This window comes from Lotus japonicus, chromosome 2 (genome assembly GCF_012489685.1).
Source record: "Lotus japonicus ecotype B-129 chromosome 2, LjGifu_v1.2".
Classification (NCBI taxonomy): Eukaryota; Viridiplantae; Streptophyta; class Magnoliopsida; order Fabales; family Fabaceae; genus Lotus; species Lotus japonicus.
In genome coordinates this window covers 51,106,109-51,122,492 of record NC_080042.1, presented here as the reverse complement: position 1 = coordinate 51,122,492, position 16,384 = coordinate 51,106,109, and the positions used below count along the sequence as shown (strand labels likewise).

The 16,384-nt window shown below is 35.6% G+C and overlaps 2 protein-coding genes across 2 annotated transcripts; one reads left to right on the top strand and one right to left on the bottom strand.

Annotated features, from left to right (window-relative positions):
* Positions 1-4,146: 4,146 nt before the first annotated feature.
* Positions 4,147-9,946, bottom strand: LOC130738239 (uncharacterized). The gene is made up of 10 exons (XM_057590177.1): positions 9,743-9,946; positions 8,902-9,118; positions 8,450-8,586; positions 8,241-8,285; positions 8,098-8,151; positions 7,543-7,647; positions 7,249-7,452; positions 6,480-6,565; positions 4,841-5,805; positions 4,147-4,721 (listed from the first exon to the last, which is right to left on the bottom strand). The coding sequence occupies exons 1-10, from the start codon at positions 9,896-9,898 to the stop codon at positions 4,471-4,473; spliced, it is 2,220 nt and encodes a 739-aa protein (XP_057446160.1). The 5' UTR covers positions 9,899-9,946; the 3' UTR covers positions 4,147-4,470.
* Positions 9,947-13,660: 3,714 nt separating this feature from the next.
* Positions 13,661-15,071, top strand: LOC130736582 (uncharacterized). The gene is made up of 2 exons (XM_057588396.1): positions 13,661-14,894; positions 15,007-15,071. The coding sequence occupies exons 1-2, from the start codon at positions 13,661-13,663 to the stop codon at positions 15,069-15,071; spliced, it is 1,299 nt and encodes a 432-aa protein (XP_057444379.1).
* Positions 15,072-16,384: the final 1,313 nt, after the last annotated feature.

Below are 16,384 nucleotides of genomic sequence, written 5' to 3'. Positions count from 1 at the left end.
GATTGTTCATTGTGGTTTGTCCTTTGTTAGTTGTGAATCCTCTTTGCTCATTGATTCTATAAAGCAAAGAAGAGTTCTGTGTTGTTTGATTGCTTTCAAACTCTTATTGTTGATTGTGCTCACCAATCACTGTGGCAGAGATTAAGAGAAAGTGAGAGGTGCTCTCATACTTAGGTTGAGATACTAAGTAGAAATACAACTGGTAGATTAGGAAGTGAACTATGAACTGTGGTGTTCATGAGTGTCTGTAATTCCTGAATCTTGAGATAGTGGATTTCCTTTCTTTGGGTGCAAACCTTCGAGACGTAGGCTAAAGTTTTTTCACCGAACTGGGTTAACAATTCTTGTGTATTGTTGTTTATGTTTTAAGTTTCTGCTTTCACTGTTAAGTGATTGTCGAACCTTTTGTCCCAGCATCGTGCAGGACATTCGTCCTATAGGGAACCTGAATTACAATTGGCATCAGGGCAGACACCCTGTTCTGGTTGGGTGAGCTCCAGGGAGTTTGATTCAGTTCTCATGGATAACAAGGAGGGAGGATCAGTCAATAGGTCACTCATGGGATGTGTAAAAAGCCAAACAAGTGGGAGTGGGTTTCAGAAACCCACAAGCTCCAACCACGAGAGCCATCGGATCCATTTCCATTGTCCCTGCGAGCACGAACATTCACGGTCACCACCCTACCACCGCGGGTCCTCTTCCTTCCATGGAAGTGGAAGCTTCAACACCGAGGAACCATCACCACCACCTTTGTCCCATCACCACCACCACAAAGAAGAAAGAAACAAACCCACTGTCGCGACCTTCTCTCTTCAATTCCGACATCCTCTAGCCTCCTTTCACCGCGAGCCCACCACCATTGGAATCCTTGCAAGGTTCGCAACAAAACCCATGGTCTGGAGCGCCGACCGCCACGACCACCGCCTTCAAGGGTTTCCGGCTAACTCTGACCTCCTATGGGAAAATGGATTATACCACGATAATCCTTACCGCGAGGGGTGCAAAAGTCATCAATCAATTTTTTTTTTGCCACCATCGCCGCCACCACCGTCGTCTTCTCCAGCGAGTTTATTCCTCACCATCGATCTCTCTGCCCTAATATCTCCTTTTGCCGTGTTTTCTACATTTTCCTCTCTCTTTCTCTTGGTGCGTACAGATTGAAGGATGGCGTGAAAGCAAAAATGTGGAGGAGGAAAAATTGGTATGAATCTCTTTTGGCTTGGTGAAGGAAATATGTGAAGATGTGTTGCAAATCAACAATGATATATACATACCTCATTTTTTAAACACTTCATTTCCACCTATTTTTATTTATATCTCTCTCCTCTTACCATCTATCACATCACATCTCATATTGTCTCTCTCTTACATTTTCTTTTCTTCCTATATCTCTCCTTATTACACCTCTTTTCACCTCTAAGAGAGGTGTGAAGGAAACATTGTTCGTTGCAAATTGACAAACTCCTTCTAGGTTTTATGGGCATATTTGGGTTTTTTTATGATGATGTATTGAAGAAGATGCAATTAATAAAGATGATGTTGTTAACTAATTTAATTATGGGTTTCAAATTTTTTTAGTTTTTAAATAATTAATAATCAAAAATAAAAAAATTTCAACTAGGCTCATTAATTTACGTGGTCATGTTACATGGGCAGAGCTCTAGCATTGACCAACCCGACCAGAGGGAATAAAACCAACTACTTCCCTAAATGTTAATTAGGGACAATCATCCACATTTACTCCGGTGAAGGATTAAAACTAAAAGTGGTGTAAAAGTTAGGGACTAAAAACTTAAATAAGTCTATATTTTAAGGTGCACTGAACCACTCCCCTTAACTACAAACTCCTCCTCATCTTCCAACTCGATTTAGATCTTTTGTCCCCGTTTGATGTCCCCTTTCATATCCCATCAATCAAATTGTGTTATGTCAATTGACATGAGTATTATAATGATAACGTGAATGATTGACATGATGACATAATTTAATTTGTGAGACAATGAATATGACACTAAACGGGGACATATGATTTTAATCTCTTCCAACTTCACGCTCTCACACCACTCATTGAGTGAAGTGAATAGGTTCCGTGAGAAAGTCAGGTTAGAAGACTCTCTCTTACCAATAACCCATGTACTGGTTGTGGCTGATGTACTCGCGATCAATACATCACTGTTTTCTCCTTCATCAGAGTTGCCTTGAACAATTTTTTCACTAACATTCAATCTGGACAATCCCTCCGAACATCCTCTTTTTCATTGCAAAAAAAGGGGGCATTAGCTTTAAGGCCTCCCCTATTGTTTTGATACCATAATTTTAGCACCAAAATGACTAAAATACTCTTAAAATTTAATTTCATTTCAAACATGTCCTTCTCTTACCTTTCAACTGGTCTCCACCACCATCCTCTTTGTATATCTTACCATTCTTCATTCTCACACTTATCTTATGGTTTTCATCGTTGGTACGTTTCACACTTTGTAAGTGTGAACCAAGGTACGCTCATTCTCTCTTCATCCTCTTCCTTGTGTTTAAGTGTTTCACACGTAGTGAGTGTGAAAATTTCATTCTATGAATGTTGTTCATATTTCACACTTTAGAGTGCAAAATTGGTTCGTATTTCACACTTTAGAGTGCGAAATTGTTGTTCTGTTCACACTCTAAAGTGCGAATTTCATACCTTTATGTGTGAATTTTTCTTTTTTGATTCTTACTCTTTTCCATTTCAGGACAGTTGAATTCTACAGAAAAAAAAAGTTTATTGAAGAGATGGTTGACAACAGAGTTAAGCCAAGTCACATGCTTGTTGCTTTGAAGGATAAGAACCCTGGTAGTAGAATAACAATTCAACAAGTTTACAATGCATGTGGACGGTACAAGAGGACAAAGAAGGGCCCCTTAATAGAGATGCAACATTTGATGCATTTTTTGGAACATGACAAATACGTGCATTGGCACCGGAAGGATGCATCAAATACAACATTTGTTGGAACGTGAAAAACAAATGCCTGTAGTTTTCCACATAAAGGGACAATTAAAGGACGACCATCCAATCCCACGAAATGCTCAGCAATGGAGATATTATCGTGACTGAGATGGGGCGAATGACTCAATATAAAAAAGAATTAGAAAAACAAAATCGCACTAAAGAACCAGACATTGTAGATTTGACTGAGGATTAATTTTTAATTTAGCTTATTGATCATTTGTAAAGGATTAATGCTTATTTAGCTAATTAGTAATGTGTTAAAAATTAGGGTTAATCATCAAATTGATCCCTGTCTTTGTAAGGTTGTTTGTGTTTGGTCCCTCATCAGAAAATATTATGATTATCATCCTACGATTACAGTATCGGAAAATATTATGATTATCGTCTCTACTATTGCAGCATGTTGTGTTCACAATTGTTGTGTTCACACTCTTGAGTGTGAAATTGAATTGTATTTCACACTCAACAGTTTTATTTTTTAGGAGAGTATTAAGGAAATTTAGAAGAAAGAGATGGCATAGCCGCATAGAAGATTAATTGGGATGGCATTAAAACTATTGCCAAAAAAACATCTAATTCTTTTTTACTTCAATTTGGAACTATATTTGTTATTACCATCACCAGTATCCTTGATTAGCGGTTACATTGTACTCCTTAATGCATAGTATTTTATTTTTTGAATAACAGGAACGAGATGTAGTATCCGTACAAAAACAGCTCCTAATGAGGAAAATCTTCTGTCACCAACTAGGTCATAGCTCAAGGGCTAAATTTCACTGTACATAAACTTCGTTGCCTATGCGAGCTTAATGCATAGTAACTCAACAATTTATCTTTATAACCAATAGCCATGCAACCTTTATTTAATTACTAATACATTTCAAAAAAAAATTACGAATAACTTTATTTCTTACGCGGATATATGACTATATGAGCCAGTTCTAAGGGCACAAGCTACTTGCATATATGTATTTTTGGATCAAATGTAGGTTCCTAACGGATTTCCAAAACCTTCCCTGGGAGGAATGGAATATATAGTGCACCAAGATATCTTATTGACCATAAAAGCTGAAATAGTAGAACAAATCAAGTGGAAAGACAAAATAACTCGGGGATCTCTGAATTATTTCAATTAATAGAACCAATGTAAGCAAAATTTAGGCAACTATGCCAAATGGAGGAGGAAGAAAAGATGAAAAAATTTCTTGCCTAGTAAAGACAGTGACCAACGTGCCCAACAAAAAATTACCTCTATGGTAAGTACACAAATTTCTTATAATTTTTTTTTTAATAATTCCACAGGGAAGAATAACCTGACTAGTCAAAATTCCATATAACATCTTAGAATGTAAAATGCGGAAAATAAAAATAATTGCCGGAAAAACCTACCTTCAATATTTTGACTAAAGACTATCTTATCAAAACTGAACCTCAGCTGATAATCAGCAATAAATCAAACTGCTAAAAAAATTCTTTCAAAATTAGGTAGCACTTCTCTGTTTGGGAATATACTTTGTCTTGTTTCCGTTTTCAGACTTCTTTCTGTGCTTGGATCTAGAAACTCTGGAGGTTGCAGGCAACCTGTTGTCTGCATTCGCAATAATGTTGCATCTTTCATCAGAAGAGTTACATGCTGCTATGTTCGAATGCTGAATCTCCTGGCACCTAGGCGATTTTGAGTCAGGGGAAACAACTAATTTCACATGATTTGATAAGAGAGCTTCTTTCCATCCTGCAAGAAAATGGTTTTAGTTAGGCAAAGATAAACCAAAGAGCAAGCCTAGCATTTGGTCACAACAAGCCAGTAAAATAGAAGAACCATGACAAATTAATAAAATAACAAAAGCTTACTTTGAGCAAGAAAGGCTTTTGCTTCATGGATGGATGACTGCAAGCTTCCCCGATTCACTCTACCCTCTGGATGGGAGTTATTGTTTTCAAAACTTGTAGGACCTGACAAGTTTCGACAGTCTCCATTTCCGTGAACCACATCAACTCCTGTCCCACCATTTTGAACTGGCAATGTATCTTTAGTTTCAAGCTGAATAACCGGTCTCCAATGTCTAACTTTTAATTGATTGTTTCCAGTCACGACCAAATCAGGTTCCATTGGTTTATCCTGAGAACTATTCTGCTCAGCCACATTCTTAACCATGCAGTCCTCTTGAGATTCCACCACATTACCCTCTGATTTTCTACAATTACCAAGATTAACTGATATAGATCCTATCAAAACTACATGGTTCTTAACAAGGTCTGGTTCTTTCTCTGCTTTGGTTTTTAAAACCACCCTGTCAATTTCAGATTTAGGCTTTTGACTCCATGCCTTACTACAATTAACTGTAGCTGCTGCCTTTTGATCACGTCCGATTCCTTTTTGTGTATTGACTTCATTTTTTGAAATTGGAGTGTGCAGGTTTTTATGCAAACCATTGGCTACAGCCCACTGTAGTTTAGGTGGCTCCTGCCATCTGGCAACTGCTGAGCGCCGATGGTTATGCCCACGTGCTGACTGTCTCTCAATATTCTGATCAGAGCCAAAATCATGCCGTGACTGAGTTATCTCATCTATTCCTTCATTAGTGTCAGAGCATTGGAAAGGTACATGTAAAGGAGTGTTGTTATCTGCAAATGTATCTAGATCATGACCTTCAGAATTGTATCTATCCAAAGATGCTTCTGCTCGTGATAAATCCTTTACTGCACTGTCAATATTCTTTTTGATTTCTTCCACATCCTTGTGTCTTCGCTCCCTAGCCTTCTGTTCTTTTTGTCTACGCTTCTTCTGGCGTTTCCTCTCCAATATCTCAGCCTGCCTATAAACATTAAAAGTGGATAATTAGATAAAGAGTCCAATTATTCATACATGACCATTTTTCAAGAAAGCACATTTTCAGCTGTATCTCTTGTAAGTTTTGCTAATCAAAATTGCAAAGATTAACCTGAAGTAATTCAGCACATGGTTTATTATTAATAGTTCATCAGAGATTACAGAAATCCTAATAAAATTCAAATGAAACTAAAAGATAACAAAATGATCCATTTTAGAGGCATTTGTGAGGATGATCAAATGTCAATTTGTGCACATTCTAGAAGTACTCATAAAATTAGTAGCAGAGAAACTCAGCTAAGTTATTGCATTACGTATGAGATTTTGTGAAGATGAACTGGCCAAATGTACAAAAACAATAAATGAGTTTTGTGCAGGTTGATGATGTCAGTAGCTTTCTTAAAATCCTTATTCATGTTGACCAATCAAGGGCCAATCAACCTAAGTAGCATATGTAGCTTTGGGTTTCTAAGCAGTACAGATTTGGAGTTTAAATGAAAACTCATTTCAAAAAGCAAAACAACCAAAAAAGGGTTTTCTCAGCCGTTATTCTTAATTTCATTCAGTTCAGATCACTTCACTATAAAAGATGAGAAATCATAAAAGAGTGGTTCCCCCAATATCAGACTTTTAGTATATTTCTCAAAGTCAACCTGGTACCTTTTCTGAGCAGCTTCTTCCTCCTCCACCAATTGCTTCTGGCACCTCAGCGCTTCAGCATCCCTGTCAGATAGCCATGCTTCCACCTAAGGGACAGAAAACTCTATTTCACCATGACTCTACTGAAAGAATTGATTTGGGAAACCATGCTCTTTATGTTTATCATAATTCAATCAGGGTTTGATGTATTCCCCCTTCTATTTTCTTTATGCCTTTTTTACTGAAAATTCAATATTCTCCCTTTATAAAAGTACTGTTAACTAACAGTTTTTTTCCTATTTTAAATTAAAAAATTAAAATATGGATAACTAACCATACATGGGCAGGTGCCATAGTTTAAAGTGAAGAAGTATGTACTCCTGGAGGACCCTAGATTTTTCCATATTTTAGAGACCTGGAACTCTCCCTATATGACCCTAATTGCAATCAAAATATTCTACCTATCCCGCGCCCTCCTATGTGTAGCATCTCCTCACTAACTCTCAAACCAACTCCCTTAACTAACTAACTAATCAAGAGGACTATGTATATCAGAATATTATGATAAGGTTTTGACATATTTCAAGATTGTCCTGCTATTTTAAAAATATAATAACTTCAACACTGAGATTCAAACAAATTCTAAACCTAAGGTAACCCATAAGATAACATCAGTGCTAAACCCAAACCTAATCCCCCAACAAGAAGAAACACATGAAAATCTATAGAAAATAGAGGGGGGGGGGGGGGGATTTTGTGAACAAATTTTGAAGATATGGAAAACAATTACCAATTTCTGTTCTAGCAAGAAACTTGTCCAAGCAACTACGTTTTCCGGTTCAAGACCAATTTTTCCAGCCCCTCCATCAAGAAGATGTTTTTGCATTGACACTGCTGTCCCCCATAAACATGTTTTTTCACTAGCATCGTCAAGGATACTGAACAACTCCAAGGAAGATATAGGAAAACTGGAAGGTTTAGATTGAACAATATCCTGCAAAAAAGTTAGATGTATTGCATTAACATACCAAAAGTTATTTAACAAGAAAACCTAACTGACAAGTCAAACCATAATGCTTCTTACCAAAAGGGCAGCACCAGCCCTAAGATAATACTGAGGAAGTAAAGAAAACCCTTGTTTTTGAACAAGAGTCATCAAAGATTCTAAAATCGAAGACCCTGGAACCTCCTAGAAAGCATTGTCAATGTGAAAAAAAAAAGATATTTAGATTAATTTATGAAAAATAGGAAAAGCAAGAAACCATAAGAGCTGAAAAGAAGAGATATAATCAAAGTTGTGTTGGCTCTGATTCTGCATTGATCAAAAGGTGTGGAAGAAAAGATATCAGGACAGTACTAAAGATACAGAGAGATGTGACTTAAAATAGCATATTTATGGCAGAAATTCAGACTTCACGGCCTTGAACTATGATAGTTCACCTAGCCGTTGTCTTAATTAGAGTGAACATGGGAAAAAGACCGGAGATGTCAGGTTTAATTTCCCATTCCCCTGATCTCATTTCTTTCAATTCCTAGCCTAATATATTTCATATGTGAACATTATACATACAGGGCGATTAACATCAAAATAACTTCATGTTCAAATAACTTAGTCATGTAAGGAGCGACAAGTCTTTACCTTCAGCATCACATTTTCGAATGATACAACTTCCTTTGCCTCTTCTACAGAGAGCTATACAGACGATGAAAACAATGAAGGCAAACGTGTCAAAACAGCTAATGTTATTCACATATATAAAATTCACAATGGTGCAATATTACCTTATCCCAATAAGCTCCTAAAAGATCCCTAACTTTTGTAGAATCCTGAAATGTGTAAATAGCGTCAGAAAAGATTTGAGGATGATGAGGAAATGAAATAAGCAGGCTCCTACCAAGGTTTATCATGAAGAAAATATGTAAGGGTAAATGCTTGAACTAACAGCAATAATATGACAGATATCATTATATTTATAAGATCTGAAGAAAACCTTATCAAGCTTTCTCCACCGATGATGTACACTTATGTGTCTTCTATAGTTAACGGGGGAGCAGAACTCTTGAGAACACTTGTCACACTTCTGCAACTGACATCTCAGAGAAGAGAGCAAAGGCCACCCTGTAAGCTCTGTCAAATGAATGAGAGTGTATCAGAATAAGTAGCTTTAGAGTTATATGAAGTTATGCACCTCAAAGAAGCCCAAATTTTACTTATGATACATTAAAAATATACTTAGAACAGACCAGCATAAAGGCAAAAGTAGTATAAACTCTAAATATTTTAAACCTCTGCTATATTTCCTCTTAATTTTTCTGTTTCTGGCAGGATATATACATAACACAGTTAATACATGTTTTAATTCAATTAATATTCAATACATACAAATTGATATCATCTAAGTGCTTATGAAAAATGAAGCTCGAAAGTTATAAATATCCGAACCTGAATATGAATTGCTACCACCTTGCTGATCTAAAGCATGAAGTACTTGAATCCACTGTACAGGGTTGACACCAGCCCTTGGAAAATAAATTACAGGTTCTGTGCCCGCTACCTGTCTGATTGCATTATCTGTTCTGATCATGGCATCGGTATCTATTCTCTCTTCTGTTTTCATGACATCTGGAGCGCCAGAGCCGTTGTGCTTTGCAACAAGCATCTATTCACAGTTCACACAAAAGCTTACTTAGCAATTTTACTAGATAAATTATAAAGTAACAAATGTAAATGGGTCACAAAGAAATATAAAAATTGGCTCATTCGAAAGGGGAAAAAAATGAATTTCTAGGGAACAAGTTGTCTAGTTCAAATCCAATGAACAAATAAGATCACCTCAGTTCACTCATCAACATTCAACAAGCTCATCATTCACCCAGTTCAAATCACACACTGATCAAGTACTATTCACATATGTATTATTGTTAATTACATTTAATTCAAATTTATTTTTCAAAATACCATGTGCTATGTAAACATTAATCATTGAAATTGAATACAAACGCAATTGAATCATAGAAATTCAGCCATAGTAAATACAATCTTTCACAATTCAACATAAAAATGTAACAAACAAATAAAAAAAAATTGAAGATATCTCAATTCTCAAATATTCAATCTCCTTTTCATCCTAGACTATCAAAACACTGATTATTTTCAAAGTTTGATTGGGGGAAAATGAAAAGAGAGAAAATTATTGAGAAGAAAGTGATGTGTGTGAGAGTGAGAGTGACAGAGTTGGGGGAAAGTTGAGTAAAGAGTGACAGTGAAACACGCACGCACGTACCAGATAGAATGAGAATAAGGAGTGTTTGGCGGGAAGGAAAATCGGCGAGAAAAGACGAGAAAGCGAGATCAGTGACAGTGAGTGAAAGAGGTTAGAAGAAAGAAGAGAGACAATGAAATATGAAAAATGAAAGAAAGAGTGTATTGATAATTTCATATATTTATTTATATTTATTTAGAAGAGAAAATTTTAACAAGAGTTATAAAAAAAAAACAAATTAAAAAGGGGGAAAATTTGATGTATTTGGATTATTGGGTGTGTGTGAGTTGTAAAAAATAAGTATCCATTAATTACATAATATTAATTACAACTTAATCCATTAATTAATATTAATATTAATATTAATTACAATTACCTTTCAAATAAATACAATTTAATTCACTAATTAAAACCTTATTTATTTAAATTAATGAGTTCTTGAGCGTTTTTCTCATATCGTTTTTAATGCTTTCAATTTCATTATAAAATACCAAAATTTAACATTTTTATAATGATTTTTTGTTTAAATTCTATTTGCTTTTAATGCTTAAAAATATAAAGACATCATTTGGAATAGCTTATTTGAGCTTATCTAATAGCATAAGTGTTGGTGCAACTGTTTGGAAGAGCTTATGCAAACAACTTATAGTCTAGCATAAGCTATTTTGAGCTAATTTTCATAATCTACTCATGATTGCTAATAAAAAAGAGCTTATGCTTGCTTGTATATAGCTTATTTTTAATTTATTTAAAAAAAATAGATTAAGAATAAGCGATTATGTCATAAGCGTTTATGGTCGCTTATGATCATAAGCGGTTAATTAAGTTGTTTTCCCAAACAAGGCCAAAATTCATCTGCTGGATTTTACTTATGTATAAATTACGTTAAGAAAATTTTGTATGAAGTTTAATATTTACTGAAAACTAGTATTGATCTCGTGTCAAGCACGAATGGAATAAGAGAACTTTGTTAGCATACATCATACATTTTCATATTTTCTCTCGTGTTTTTTATTTTAAATACGCATATCACATATTTAAGTTTTTTTTAATCCTAGTTACATTATAATTCCCCTTTTTTCTAATTTGGTATGTTTTAAATAAATATGCAAAAACAATTTTATTCTTCCAGATGTATATACGAAAACATAAAATGCAAATGTTTTTAGTTAATTTTGAAATCAATCATTTAAAACTATTTGGTATCAATTTTTTAATGACATATTTGATATCTTTTGAACGTAAGATATTACCTTTAATTTTTTTTAATATAAAAAATAACCATAATCATTAAAAAAATACTTATCCTCATACATCTTATGGTAGAAAAGTCACAATTAATTTTAGTAATTATTCTAATGTCATTAAAAACCATTAAATGTAAAATTAATACAATAGTTATTTCACAATTGACTTTTTTTTAATTATTCTAAAATGATTAATAGCTATTTTTTTTGGTACATATGAAAATAATCATTAATAGCTATTAAATGAAATATTAATACATTAAATATTTTATAAAATATGAAATTATTTAATATTTAAATTACTTAAAGTTAAAAAAAATTAAATATGACATCATCAACCTATTAATTACGACATGAGGAAAAACGTATGAAGAAAATCATAGATTGAGGGGAGTGACACTTGTCAAAGTTGTCACTTTTTTGTTTCGAAAATAGTATATAGTAAAGAATATGATATGATTGGTGTTATCTAAACATTCCAGATATATTAGAAACATGCATATCAAGAAATACAATTTACTAGAAATTAAACCCGTGCGTTGCACGGGTTTGTTTTTAAGTTATGTGTCTATTATTTGTAAAAATAATTTATGTAATATGAAATATTATTGAATAGTAGATAGTTAAGAATATGATAAATAATATTTCACCAAACATGATATCAAACCTAAATATGACCAAATGCTATATAGTATTAAATTTTTATTAGGCTTTATCATATCAAATCTAATATTATCAGGTATTATACAATCACTAGGATGGAAGTAGGTCAGGCCGCCGACAGGGAGTTATGGCCTAGCCTACATTAGACCCAGGCTTGGTCAGGCCAAATTAATAAATAGACAAGCTTAAGGCTTTTTAAAAATCCTTTTTTGTTTAAAAGGTTAGCTTAGGCCACTCAGAAAACCTTGTCAGCCTAACAAGCCGGTCTATTTAAAAAAATAATATCTGAAAATTATATACATATATTTACTCGTGTATGATGGTGGAGGAAAAGTGGTTCTTGAGTTCAATTTGGAGGGTTCCTGAAGCTGTGGCGAAAATATTACCACCAAAAGTTTGTTTATTTCTTTGGCAGATACAATTGAATCGCGTGGCATCAAAAGCAAATTTGATGGTGCGTGGCATCGAGCTTGAAGACGGCGGGTTTTGTAGCTGCTGTGCGGAGATTATTGAAGATGTCTCACACTTGTTTTTGCACTGCAATCAGATCTGACCTTTATGGGGCATAATAATGGCACGTAAGGGTTTACTTTGGTGTGTACCAGGTTCGATTACTGCTCTGCTTGCTGAATGGGCACATTTGAATATAAAAACAGATGTGAATATTTGGCCTTTGGTTCCTTATGTGCTCATTTGGTGTACATGGTTGGATAGAAATGAGTTAATTTTTAATAATAAGCCATTTTGTAAGGATAATGTTTGGGATATGCATATGGTAAGGTTGTTCTAGTGGGTAAAAGCAGTGTTATTAAACTCGGCTCGAACCGGCCGGTTCTATCGGTTGAGTCGGGAATCGGATCCTAAGCCGGTTCGAGCCGAGCATCAAATCGACCATGCAATCCACCTACTGCGAACCGGAAAAAACCGGTCGGTTCAGTTAAAAAACCGGCGACTCGGTCCTTGCGATTGGACCGGTTCACTATTTAAAAAAAACTGAAAACTACAGAACTGTGTCGTTTCTTAGCCGTGTAGGGTTTCTTACTTTCTAACCCATTCTTCCTAGTTCCTACGGCCATCGATTGCGGGTTCTTCAGTTTCGTTCCAAGCCTTCGCCGCCGCCGCTCCACCACATGTAGCCGTGTAGGCCCGTCGCCGCTCCACCACGCTTCGCTCTTCTTCTTCTTCCTGGTGAGTTTCTTCTCCTTTCTTGGTGATTTGTTGCGTTCCTGCGTGTGCTATGAGACCCTTTCCTGTTTCTATTTTGAGCTTAGCTTTGGGTTGTATTAGTTTATCTCTTCTCTTGTATTGTATCTTTCTCAATTTTGGAAGACCTTGTTCTGCGTTTGCTTGTTTTTCTTCATTTATGTGAAGTTTGCCATGTTTTTCACACTGTATGTTGAAAAAAACGTGTAATTTCCTTGCTATCTTGCTGCCACATAGTGTATAATGGAACCTTGTCTTAATTTTCTCTAAATCACACTGTATGTTTTTATTGTAGATGAGTTCTAATGAACATGAAGCAACTGAACCTGAAGAAGTACCACCACCACCGGTACAGAAACCTAGTAGACAGAAAACAGATGTGGCTTGGGCGCATTGTATCCTAGCTACTGAGAAAGAAAAACCTATTTTGATTTGCATGTACTGTAATAAAGTTATCAAAGGTGGTGGAATTAATAGGATGAAGTCACATTTGGCGCGAGAATCAGGGCAAATAACCAGATGCCCCACAGTGCCTAACGAAGTTCGAGTGAAACTGAAAGAAAACATTGATGAATGCCAAGGCAAGAAAAGAAAAGCTGAACAAGAGTATAAGGAAAGTAATTCAATTGATGAGCACTCTATGACACCCGATGAAGAGGTTACGATGCCACGACCACCACCTTCTAAATCTCAAAAGGGGAAGGACACTAGTCGCATATCTTCTTTTTTTGTGCCTAGAACAACTCCATGAGCTCAACCTACTCTGAAGAGTGTGTTGCAAAGTAAAGAAATTGTTGAGAAGTGTGACCTTGCCATTTCAAGATCGATGATTGATGCTTCTGTGCCATTCAATGCAGTTAATTCTGCATACTTTCAACCTATGATTAATTCTGTTTGTGTCATGGGTTCAGGGTATAAAGCTCCAAACTTTTATAGAGTTCGTGGTTTCTTATTGAATAAATGGGTTGATGACACAAAGAAACTTGTTGAGAGTTATCGTGAAGTGTGGAAGCAAACTGGTTGCACTCTTATGGCAGACGGGTGGACTGATTGGTGTAGGAGGTCCCTTATTAATTTCTTGGTCTATTGTCCTAAAGGCACTGTTTTTCTCAAATCAAATGATGCTTCTCAGTATTCAAAAACAGCTGAAATGCTTTTTAAGCTCTTTAAGGAAGTTATTTTATATATTGGCCCTGAAAATGTTGTTCAAGTTGTGACAGATAATGCTGCAAACTATGTTGCTGTTGGCAGGTTATTAGAGGCTGAGTTTCCCAAGTTATATTGGTCTCCTTGTGCTGCACACTGTGTTAATTTGATGTTCCAAGACATTGGGAAGCTAGAGGAAGTAGCAGAGACTGTGTCCCAAGCTTCTAATATTACCAAGGACATTTATAATCACTGCTTTGCATTGAGTTTGATGAGAAAGCATACAGATAATAGGGAAATTCTTCGTCCAGCCCCAACTCGCTTTGCTACTAATTTTATTGCATTTCAGAGTATTTTGGCTCAAATGGAAGTGTTAAGAGCCATGGTGGTAGATAAGGCATGGACAACCTCAACCTATGCTAGAGATACCGAGGCAAAGAAATTTGTGGAGCAAGTCTTAGATTCTGGGTTTTGGAAGAAATGTGCTGATATTGTGAATCTAACTGAGCCACTTGCTAGATTGTTGCGTCTTGTTGACAGTGAAGATAAACCTGCCATGGGTTTTCCTTACCAAGCTTTTTACAAAACTAGAGAGGAGATGGTGAAGAGGTTCCAAAGAAATAAGAAGAAAGTGGAGCCTTACTTGAAAATCATAGATAGTCGTTGGGATTCTCAGCTTCGTAAGAATCTTCATGCTACAGGTTATTGGTTATATCCAGGCTGTCGGTTAAATCGTGATGAACTTGATAAGCATGAGTCCACAATATCTGGCCTTTTAGATGTCATTGATAGGTATTCTTCTGGAGATATTAAGTTGAATGATAGGTTGACAAGTGAGAAGAGATTATTCAAAGATCCTGAGTTAGATTTTGGAAGAAAAAGTGCTATTCGTGAAAGAAGTAAAGTTATGCCAGGTAAAATTAGTCATTTATACTTGATAATTTGCATTCTTTGATTCTTGATTTAGATTCTAGACTTATATTTCAACATATGTTTTCATATACTTCATTACATATGATATTTTAGATCAATGGTGGGAATCTTATGGATGTGGCACACCAAGTTTGCAAAAGATGGCTATCCGTATTTAAGTCAAACTTGTAGTGCTTCGGGCTGTGAAAGAAATTGGAGTATATTTGAGCACATTCATTCTAAAAAAAGAAATAGATTAGAGCATCACAAGCTGAATGATCTTGCCTATGTTCGCTACAACTTGAAGTTACAACAAAGGTATCATAATGATATTCTTATTTGATTGTTCGCTTCTACAATTAAATAAATGTGCTTGAATTTTATTGTAATTTGATATATGGGCAAATTAATAAACTTAGGAACCGGTTGAGGCATCAAAGTTATGATCCCATCAATTTTGAAGTAATTGAAGATCATTGTAATTAGGTTATGGAGGACTCACCACCATTCTTAACTGTTGAGGAGGTGGATGCATTGCGTAATGATCTTGCCAACATGACCATCCAACCTATTCCTAATGATATTGGTATGCATCTTTAATTTATTATTATTCGTTATTTGTATTTGGAACCACTTGATGTTTTGTTATCTTACTATAAATTTAAAATCTATTTTTGTTGTAGATATAAATCTGAGCTTGTTTGATGATGATGATGAGGATGCCCAAGGTGCAAATGGAAATGAAAGTAATGCTGGAGAAACTTTCAGTTTATTTGATGATGAAGTGATGCCTTCCTTGGATGAAGTTTTGCCTCCCTTTCCTACTTGGACATGAAGAAACTTGACATTGTTATTGCTATATATAGCATTGTAACAATGTAACGCCCCGATTTCTCGAGTGTCACACAGTAACCAAACGTCATAAATTTCATAAAGAATTTTCATCTGTTCAATTAATAATCTTGAATTAATGACAAACGTTCGTTTTACGAAACTCTTGAAACTTAACCTTTTCAAAAACACGCGGAAGTAAACATCGTCGCAAAACTTTTGAATTAAACAAACCATCTGAAATAAGTGTGAAACATACGTCTGAACTAAAGAAAATTACATCAGAACTTTCGAATATTTCAAACTAAAGAAAATAAAATGTTCAATACCCCCAAACTCGAAAACTCTCAACCCCAAACAGAAAATTGATATCCCTCACCCCAAAACCCTATTCTTCGTTCTCTTCCTCTTCTTCTTCTCCGTCCTCTTCCTCAGAAGTAAAGTCACCATCCGGTATCGGCTCATCCGTGAACTTCGCCAGCATGTGGTTCCTCACCCCTCGGTAGATCCCACCCGCTTCCCCGCGGCACTGAATTCTTGCCTCAATGGCAAAGGTTATGGCTCTCAGCTCGTCATCGGATGGATCCTCCCAGTTCCAAGGCTCTCCTCGCACGGGTGGAAGGTATTCTTCTTCCGGCACAGTCTCCGACATCTTTTCGGG

Excerpts from the sequence above, each read along its gene's own strand:
- LOC130738239 (XM_057590177.1), bottom strand. The coding sequence starts at position 9,898 with ATGAAATTATCAATACACTCTTTCTTTCATTTTTCATATTTCATTGTC. Across the intron at positions 7,648-8,097 it reads TCGAAAATGTGATGCTGAAG|GAGGTTCCAGGGTCTTCGAT; the intron begins GTAAAGACTTGT and ends AATGCTTTCTAG. Across the intron at positions 6,566-7,248 it reads TCTTGCTAGAACAGAAATTG|GTGGAAGCATGGCTATCTGA; the intron begins GTAATTGTTTTC and ends TCTGTCCCTTAG.
- LOC130736582 (XM_057588396.1), top strand. The coding sequence starts at position 13,661 with ATGATTGATGCTTCTGTGCCATTCAATGCAGTTAATTCTGCATACTTT. Across the intron at positions 14,895-15,006 it reads AAGAAGTAAAGTTATGCCAG|ATCAATGGTGGGAATCTTAT; the intron begins GTAAAATTAGTC and ends ATGATATTTTAG.